Source organism: Clinocottus analis, unplaced genomic scaffold (assembly GCF_023055335.1).
Source record: "Clinocottus analis isolate CAN_PGR_092001 unplaced genomic scaffold, fCliAna1.0.p SCAF_13, whole genome shotgun sequence".
Taxonomy (NCBI): domain Eukaryota; kingdom Metazoa; phylum Chordata; class Actinopteri; order Perciformes; family Cottidae; genus Clinocottus; species Clinocottus analis.
In genome coordinates this window covers 11,660,001-11,669,436 of record NW_027175854.1, presented here as the reverse complement: position 1 = coordinate 11,669,436, position 9,436 = coordinate 11,660,001, and the positions used below count along the sequence as shown (strand labels likewise).

The following is a 9,436-nucleotide window of genomic DNA, read 5'->3' as shown; positions in this document are numbered from 1 at the left end:
AAACAGATTAGAACGGGATTAACCTAGTTTAAACTGGATCAACCTATTTTAAACTGGTTATAACTGGGAAAAAAACTGTTTAATAAGGCTGTTTGTGCTCTCGAGGGGCCGCATTCTGTTAAAAAAAACAAAACCAGGAAGACTCTTTTGGCTAAAGGGTCAATTTAAAGGAAAAAAGAAGAAGAAACATACACTTTTATTAATCCCCTTGGGGAAATTCTTCTCTGCATTTGACCCATCGTTGATGAAGAGGCGGTGGGTTGCCCTGTGAGGCGCCCGGGGAGTAACGAGGGGTTAAGTGTCGTGCTCGGAGACACTTGGACGTGTGAACTGTGGGGAGACTGGGGATCGAGCCGCCTACCTTGTGGTAATGGGACGACCACTCATCCCCCTGAGCTACAGCCGCCCCAATTTAGTATTTATTTAAAAGGCAGCAGTTTATTAATAAATAGCGAGGTATGGGTTAACAGGGATATGTATATGAAATTTGTCATTTTAATAATGTCAAAAATCCCAAAGCCTGGACAAATTATACCTAAGGGGATAGATACCTAAAATGTTTTCTGGTTATTTGGACGAACAGACATTTTTAAAATTTAAGCCTGGTTACAACAAGATAGTAAGATAACTTCTGACATACAGCTTTCTCGAATTGTTAGCCGTGAGTTCCACATCCGACAGAAACAGAGCAACTTCATCACACCCCTATAGTTGTGTTGGTGTAAAACATGAATGTATCTGTAATTCAAATGATGACAAAGAGCTCACTCAGGTTTTTTAAATACTATTCTCTCTTAATTTATTGGTGACATGGTGCATTCAGGGACCCAGAACAGCTACCAGCAGCTCCCACAGCGAGAAACTGAGCTTTTTGCAGGAATACAAATATATTAAACAAAACTTCAATAAAAAAAATAGCGTGGTTTAGCGAATGTTCTTTTTTCTTTCTTTTTTAAACATCAAAAGTGTCTACTTTGTCCTTCTGAAGCTCAAATGCCAGCTCAAAACCCAAATTTCTGTCTCTCAGTATAAAAATAAATGCTTCAAATAATGCCAGGTTGTTTTATTACAGATAAATATTTAACAAGATCTTAAATTTTCTCTTCGTGCTTCAACAAAGAGATTAGGTACAGGGCCTATTGTTGGTACGAGGACCACAGAGTTTGTAATGCTTGGATGTTAGAAATTTACATTTGAAGGTTTCAGATGAAGTGTGTGTTCTTAAGAAACAATCGGTGTCGCTGCGAGCGAATTGAATCCAGATTTAAGCAGTAGCTCCAAAAGATTTTCAGTTTTTGGGGCAATAAAACAACCAGAGAAACATTCATTTAGTTAAGCTGTCACAACAAGCAGAGGGAGGGAAAGACAGAAGGATTTATAGGAGGGATATTGATATTATCAACAGTCAAATTGCACTTCACTAAAAGAAAACAACAAAAGAAATGTGTTTTTTTTTTCTAACTGGATGCGTAATACAGAGAATGGTCTACACATTTGATTTGACTCTTTCCAATATAAAAGAAGTTAGAACATGCAGAATGATAAAGGACAGCAGAGGTGATAGAAGGAAAAACATAAATATATGAAGTGAAAGTTAAAGATGTGAATAACAAAATAAAAAGGTGACTAACCATGAGAGACCAGGGGTGGTGGAGAAATCCATCCTTTTTTTTCCTTTTTTTTTACATTTAAGGAAACTTCACTATTTATATTATTTTTTAAACATTTTGTTTTAAAGTATTTGTATGCAAAACATATAATTAACATAGTAGCAGCACAGTTAGTATTTTTTTGTTTAACTTTTTTTGGGCTCTGTTTTTCCTGTTGCAGGGGATGATGGGAACTGACCATAGGTCTCAGGTTCATGCTTGGGTTGTTTGCACTGAAACCAAAACCCCATCTACCACTGACCTCATCTGTTACTGCTGCTTCATTGTCACCAAAAGCAGCCCTATAAAAGGCCAAACCTTTTCTGTGGCAACTCTGATGGGTGACATTTTCTTAGGAGCTGCCTCTATATTGCTCTTTTTTTTAATGCAAATGGGAACAGTAAGTAAAATCTTTCTTATTCAATGCTGCCTATTGCTGAGCGAGTCCCAGTCTCTGATTGAGGAGTTTAATTTGAAAGTGACAGAGGATGTCAGTGTGAAGTTGGGTTTGGTAAAACAGGCTCCCGAATGGCCTTTAGGAGACACTGACTGGCTGCAGAGGCGGGCAGGGGGAAGAACTGCCTTCCTGTCGGGTCAACAGGACACTGCAGACACCCAGACCTCCTCCATCTCCTCCTATTCCTTCTGTTGTCATTGCCCCCTTTGAAGGCGTTGTCCCTTCGTGGACGGTGACATCTTCGTTGTAGAGCCGTTTGATGCAATCGTAGAAGTCGTCCATCTCCATCTCCTCCACCTGAACACACAGAGACTTGTATTATGACTGTGTACAGGGCTTTCATTAGCGGTTCATCTCCCGATTTCATGACTAATCAATTCATTGTTTAAAAAAGATATCGGTCCCGACTAATTTTATCACTTTAAGAGTAGAAAGTCTTTTCTTACGGAGAAAAAACAAAAGGATCTGTGTCAGTATTTGATTCATTGATTGCAGTCAGGATTAAAAGAGAATTTTAACAAATACAACAGAGGACGTTTTTGAAGATCACTGAGCCTAGCTTTACTTGATTATCAACATTGTTTCCAATTCATTAACTTTTGATCACTGAACCAATTCTCCATCTGTTTTTTGCTTTTTTAACCTTTTAAAAAGCAAGGCTTGTTTTCTGAAAATTGGAAGGTGGTCATACCCATAGTAAAAATGGGTTATCTTCTCAACCACAAGGGCTGTTTGAATGATTTAGAGTGATATAATACAGAAACCCATGTGAGATTATTTGTATATGTAAAAAATAAATAAAAAAAAACATAAAATATTTCCTTCAGATCATGACTTTCCTTCTGGATCATAACTTTACACAAAATGCATCATATCTCCCCTGTATGTACAAAGTTGTAGTTGTAGTAGTCTAAAACAGTCAAGTGACCCGTAGTCACAGGCTCAAGCCCAATCTCGACCCTTACGGACTCACAAACTTTGAGTTGCACTCCCGCGAAGTCCTTGAGGGTTTAGAGGTGTCCCATTGTCAAGTCCTTTATGATCTCTTTTCGTAAGTCAGCATTAGATGCTGACTTTGCCAAAGGGAATTACCCGAAGTTCATAGCAATGCGACTGTAAACACACAATTTCCAATGGGAGAATGGAGACGTAAAAAGGTAAAAAAGGTAAAAAAAAAAAAAAGATCACGAGGGCGGTTAGCCCGATAACATACCTTTACACTACAACATTACGGGTTGGAGATGGAACATACAAACTCACGAATCAGAGGAATGCAAGCAGAAATTATATATAACATTTATTTTACATTGAACATTTCGTTTTGAAAAAACAAGTAAATAGATATCTTACTTCAAAATGATTTCTCAACTCACGAGGAAGACGTTCAAATCAGTAAGAAAAAGTATAAAATAGATGGACTGTTGGAGCCAAATGAGAGCACGGTAATACTTGATTTGAACACTGGGTGGCGCTGTTCTGTGCTCTATATAGGTGATTAGAGCAGGATTGACATGTGGCATTAGGTCAATGGTGGGCACCACTGGACAATATCGTGTTGTTGTAGAATGGCTAACGGACAATAAACGTATGTGATACCGCACCACCTGTCCGTAGTTCCTTCAGATCAGTAGGGGAACGCGACGTGAACGAGGCAGAACGGAGGAGCGTCGGCCTAACCCAACCGGAGGGAGAGACACCTCAGTAGCCCGTGAAGGAGGACGGGCTCATTTAACACTAGTGAAAAACATCGGTCCCAGAGGGAACTTTGCTTGGAAACTTCGTAACGTTTGGGACATAACTGAGTCCAGGACGAGGAGAGCTGCCGGAGGCGCCGCTTGGAGGACGAAGCCGTCGGGACGGAGGTGCCGTTTAGGGGACGAAGCTACGTCGCCACTGCGGCTGCGGAGTGAGGAGTAGCGGATCACCGGAGCAACGCACGATGCCCATGCAATGAGGTACAGGTAGCGCTACACTGTGTATGGACATGTACATTGTGTACACATAATGGGACAATAAACAAGGCATTCGCAGCCGAAGCGGGTTGATAAAGACTACAGACTTTTTGTGTTCGACCCAGTGGGGCGGACTATTGACAAAAATGATGTTCAATGATGAATGTGTTGCGGATAGGGTTTCAAAATTCCGGGAATATTCAAAATTGGAAACTTTCCACGGGAATAAACGGGAATATACGGGAATTAACAGGATTTAACAGACATTAACTGGAAATTTTGGGGTAATTTAACTGTATTTACCTTGTCATAAGCAGACATGCATGCAAACATTTATAATACAACTTTTAAAAATTAGTTTTTTGACATTCCGAAAGCCGCGAATAATCGAGGTGATGGTATACTTTTGTGTGGACATACATACTTCCTACTCTCACTGCTGTAAAAAGTCTACTGTATACAAATAAACTTGGTATTAAATGAACATGGCTTCAGTTGCCAAGTAATCAATATGCTAATGACAGTGTTGGGAAAGTTCACTTTCTACATGAACTAGTTCAGTTAAAAATTAACTTGTTCAGTTATTTTTTTCAATATGTTGCGAGCTGTAATTGAAATCTCTATCTGTCTGAAATACTGCTCTTGGCCTCTACGCAACTTCGTGCTCTCACACGTGCCAGGCAGAGGGCTGAAACATTCAGAAGCAACACTGATGATAAAAACGTCAAAAACAACAGAATGATTTATGTTTACGTTTATGTTTCTGGCAAACAATGTTCACAACCAGCTGCATTCAGGGTCCAGCTGAGGTAGGCGTGCATAGTCTTGTTCTCAACTACATTTAAGTTTCATGTTATATGCTTTTGCAAAAAACTTAGGCACATTTCTTTTTTTCAAAATTCCCAAAATTCCCGAGCCAAACTTCCCGTGGAAACTTTCCGGAAAATTTCCACCCATTTGCAACTCTAGTTGCCGATACAAACAGGTGGGGTTTATCCAATGCAGGAAATAAGTGTGAAAATGGGGAGGATTGTATAAAACCAGGAGACAGTGTGTCAAATGTAGCTAGTAACTACTTAAGTCATACGAGTAGCAAAAGTGGTAAATCAAGTTCCACCTCATCCGCGAGGATAATGATGGAGGCAAATAGAGCTGCACTGGTCATTCGCTTGGCAGCTTTAAAGGAAAGCCATGCTATGGCGGAGCAAGAACAACAGCAAAGGAGGAAAAGAGAGCAGCTTAATTTGGACACCGAGCTAGCTGTTTTCACTGCTGTGTTGGCAGTAGTTCAGGCCTCTGATCTGAAAAGTTATTCACAAGGAGCCTCAGATGGCATGGCTTCTTATCTCGAACGGGGAAAAAGGAATTTATCAACATCTTAAGTCCTATTTCAAATGAGTGTAAGCTGGAAGGGAAGGAAAGGAAGCAAGCCAACATGACAAAATGGCAGTTGCCACATGATAAAATTCTGTCAACGGATGGGCAACCAAAGGAAACGGAGCAACGGGTCAAACCCACTTCACAACCGCAATGCAGTCCCAATGAACAACAGCAGGAAAACAACTTATTGGGAACGCATCATTGTGAGCATCAACTAACAGCTTCTCAGTTAAAGGACGAAGAAAGGCATTCCACAAGCCACCATCAAATTACTCAAATTCCGCCTTAAGACATACTTTGCATCATGCGCAGGCAAAATTAAATAACGGCCGCGCTGGTGCACCAGCAGCATTCATCATCTCTGCCATCACGAGATATTCTCCTATTCAAAGGGGACCCTCTACACTACAAAACAATTATTAAAGCCTTTGAACAGGGAGTTGAGGAAAAGGCAGGAAGAGCGGATTGTTTATATTACTTGGAACAGTTTACAAGAGGACAGCCACGAGAGCTGGTGCAGAGCTGCCAGCATACGGCTCCAGAGCGTGCATATGCAATGGCTAAGGGTCTTCTACGTGACCACTTTGGAAATCAGTACAAGATTGCAGCAGCATACATAGAAAAGGCTTCGTCCTGGCAAGTAATAAAAGCTGAAGATAGTAAAGCGCTTCAAGCCTATGCCTTGTTCTTGTGTGGTTACTCCAATATTATGGAGGAGCTGCAGTGCATGGAGGAACTGGATATGCCTGTAAACATGAGAGCCATTATGTTAAAGTTCAAAATGAGGGAGCAATGGAGGACCACAGCCCATGGGATAATGGAAACCACCAACCATAGAGTTTCACTTCATGGATCTGGTCGCATTCATTGAGCGTTGTGTCGAAGTTCTTTCTGACCCTCTGTTTAGTGACATACAGGACACATCAACCAGTGTTGCCGGAACAAGGTGTATATCCCAGCCCAGCAAAATCACTCAAGGGAGGAATGTGAGCATTTCAATGGAAGGAAACACAAAGAAAAACTCAACTTTCTGAGGGAACGGGGAGTTTGCTTTGCATACTTATGCGTTGGTCACATGAGCAGAGATTGCAAAAGGCACTTATTTAGCAAATTTTTCTAGCGTTTTTTCAGCACGTTTAAAAGTTAAAATATTCTCAACTTTAAAGCGCGCCACGTGGAGCATTTAAAAAAAAAATGATGGACATGTTTTTGTCATGGCGTTTTTTAAGCGGCTGCGCTTTAAAAAGTCGCGTCCTGTGTGATTGGCCACTAAGATGCTAAGAATTCTTTATTTTTATATCGTTATTTTTCTTTTTATGCTATTTTTCTCTTAGACCGCTCCTAAGACGCTCTTAGCGCTTAAGAGCGTCTTAACGAATCTGGCAAACACGGCCAATAAACGTATGTGATACCGCACCACCTGTCCGTAGTTTCTTCAGATCAGCAGGGGAACGCGACGTGAACGAGGAAGAACGGAGGCGTGTCGGCCTAACGGAACCGGAGGGAGAGACGCTTGTGAAGGAGGACAAGCTCCTTTAACATAGACAAGTGGACACAATGTTGTGTTATGTAGTCACGTGATATGTTGCAGCAAAGTGCTGTCCCATTCATATTTACACCAGTTCAAGCCCTCACAGCCTCTCACACTCAACCCATTAGCAGCTGATAAGCTTTATAGAAAGGTGTGCTAATTCGCATAGCATGAAGTTATCACTACAAAATCTTATATATTTTATAACGTGGGAAGCTCTTTCTGGTTTTTTTTTTGCGACATCTTTTATATATACACTTATGGTTTATGCTCATACTTGTGGAGTTGAATCATGTTTAAAACATGAAAACTGTACTTGTAAGCCAAGGATTTTATAGTTAGATATAGGTACAGGGCTCTCAAGTGTCACGCATTGAGCGTGACTGTCACGCATTTCGGACTTAAATCACGTCCTCCCGCCACACATCGTATTTCTCACGCTGAAAAAAAACTCCAGGCTATTTAATGTGCCGCAGCGAGCAAACATGACCTGGTCGCGCGCTGCCCTCACCACGGAGGAATCAAGACCCCCCTCCCTCTCCCTCGACGGCTCCTGGGGATATATGTCAGGCTTGCCTGCCTTCAAAACTTGAGAGCCCTGGAGGTATTATAGACAACAGGTCTGGGATTGATTTGTGAAAAGTAAAACACATAAGAAAACCTCATAAAAGGAGCACTCCTTCCGAGGGGGGGAAGGTGGTGCAAGAGATTTTAAAAGAGATAGCGAGAGAGTTACCTTGCGCTTGGCGGATACCTTGCAACGCAGTGTGACCTTAAGATGGCAGAGGTGTTTGGGTGGAGGGACTAGAACTGGGATGTTGCTGTTGTTGTTGGTTGAGGAGGTGGAAGAGGAGGAGACGGAGCTCCAAGGTTGGTGGCTCCCCTCCTCCCCACTAGCAGCGGTCTTCAGCTGTGCAGGGATGGAGGTGACGAGGGCGTGGTCCTTGGAGGACTCGGTGGTAAAGGCGATGATCCCTGATGGGAAAAAAGTTGCAGAAATTCTTTTTGTAATTTTATTTGTTTCAATGAAACAAACGACCCAGCAGAACCAGACTTCACACAGCTCCCTCTGGAGAAAGTAAAGGGTTCGTCACACATGCAGACGGGGCACCCGTCAACAGACTGAGGGAGTACACATGGAGCGCAGTTCCTCTTTTGAACGTACCCAGTGGGCAGCAGGTAAGAACGGGGTCCTGGGTCGGAAGCTGCAGGGTGGTCTGGTTATGAAGGGGTTGGTAGATGTAGACAGCGTTTGGAGGCAGGGAAGCCTTCAGTGTGGAAAGACAACGTGCCACCAGCTCTCGACTTTGAATCAACTCGGAGCTGTTGATCTAAGAGGGAAGATGGAGGAGAGAAGGAGAAGGCTCATTACAACCACAGTGCAACTTTAGGAGCTTCCCAGGCTCTACATACAAGGTTGGGGGTTGCTAGCATGATGTGCACCTGCTAAAATGTTCTAAAATTCTCATCGAGCAACATCACTTGGCTGAATGAACGTGAAAGGCATCTTCAAAAACTGGAATAAAGGAATAAAGACTTGAACCACAATCACTTACTGTTGTACACATATTTGCATAATTTTGACCATCAAAGTAAATGACAAAAGCTGAATACATTTAACAGATATGCAGCAAACTCAGTTCATCATTTGATTTTTATTTACCAATGTTTTGCCTGTGATTACCCAATTTCCCTAAAATGTATCTGTGCAGCATGAATGTGTAAAATGATTTAAGAAGAAGAGCAAGAAGAAGTTCTACCAGTTAAAACAGAACTCCACAAGTCTTTGTGTTGAATGTGTGGCAGGTCAATAAACAGGTATATAGGTAACATCTGCATGCTGAACTGTTTTTTGTTTCCTTCTGCTAAGTGCGGTTAAAACACAACATCGGCTCTAAAGCAGGACCAGCCTGAGGGTAAACACGCTCACTGTATTGTACAAAAGACAGGGACAATGATCCTCAGGACAAAACATGGACGAACAACCTGCTGCCTTTTTTATTATATTAAAAAGCTGTGAGGGCAAGAGAGGAGGATTTTAATGAGGATTTTAGGATGGGAGGATTTTAACAAGGAAACAGTCGACAAAGTATCTCCGGATGTTGACCTGTTTTAAGGAACTATGTTAAACTTGTCAGGAACTTTTTCTGTTTTTTCACAGGAGCTTCCGATTGCTTATTTGTTTTGGTCACATGCTCTGACTGAGCATTTAGACCTTCTGATTGAGTCCATTAGTCTGGTACCTGTGCCTGCCTCAGCAGGTCAATGGTAAGAACCAGCCAGTCAGGGAAGCAGGTCTCCAGCTCCAGGGTGATGAGGGCCAAGGCCAGCATGGATCCTCTGAGCTGCAGGAGCACAGAAGGGACCAGCTTGTTCAGGTTTGAAAGACAGAATGTGCTTAAACTGGACCAGTACAAAAGAGTCAGGGATTATCCATGGTGTTAAATCAAGAGTGTGAACCTGGATG

The 9,436-nt window shown here is 41.9% G+C and overlaps 1 protein-coding gene across 3 annotated transcripts in view; it reads right to left on the bottom strand.

Annotated features, from left to right (window-relative positions):
* Window positions 1-773: 773 nt before the first annotated feature.
* The window catches only part of ccni (cyclin I), a 24,022-nt gene continuing 15,359 nt past the window's right edge, over window positions 774-9,436 (bottom strand). For all 3 annotated transcript variants that reach the window (XM_068573705.1, XM_068573704.1, XM_068573706.1), the window contains 5 exons: window positions 9,430-9,436; window positions 9,213-9,314; window positions 8,135-8,300; window positions 7,706-7,944; window positions 774-2,403 (listed from right to left, as the gene is read on the bottom strand). The exon at window positions 9,430-9,436 is cut by the window's right edge and continues 122 nt beyond it. In XM_068573705.1, the coding sequence (XP_068429806.1) occupies window positions 2,185-2,403; window positions 7,706-7,944; window positions 8,135-8,300; window positions 9,213-9,314; window positions 9,430-9,436 (733 nt within the window). In that variant the 3' untranslated portion in view covers window positions 774-2,184. The remainder of the gene's footprint in view (window positions 2,404-7,705; window positions 7,945-8,134; window positions 8,301-9,212; window positions 9,315-9,429) is intronic.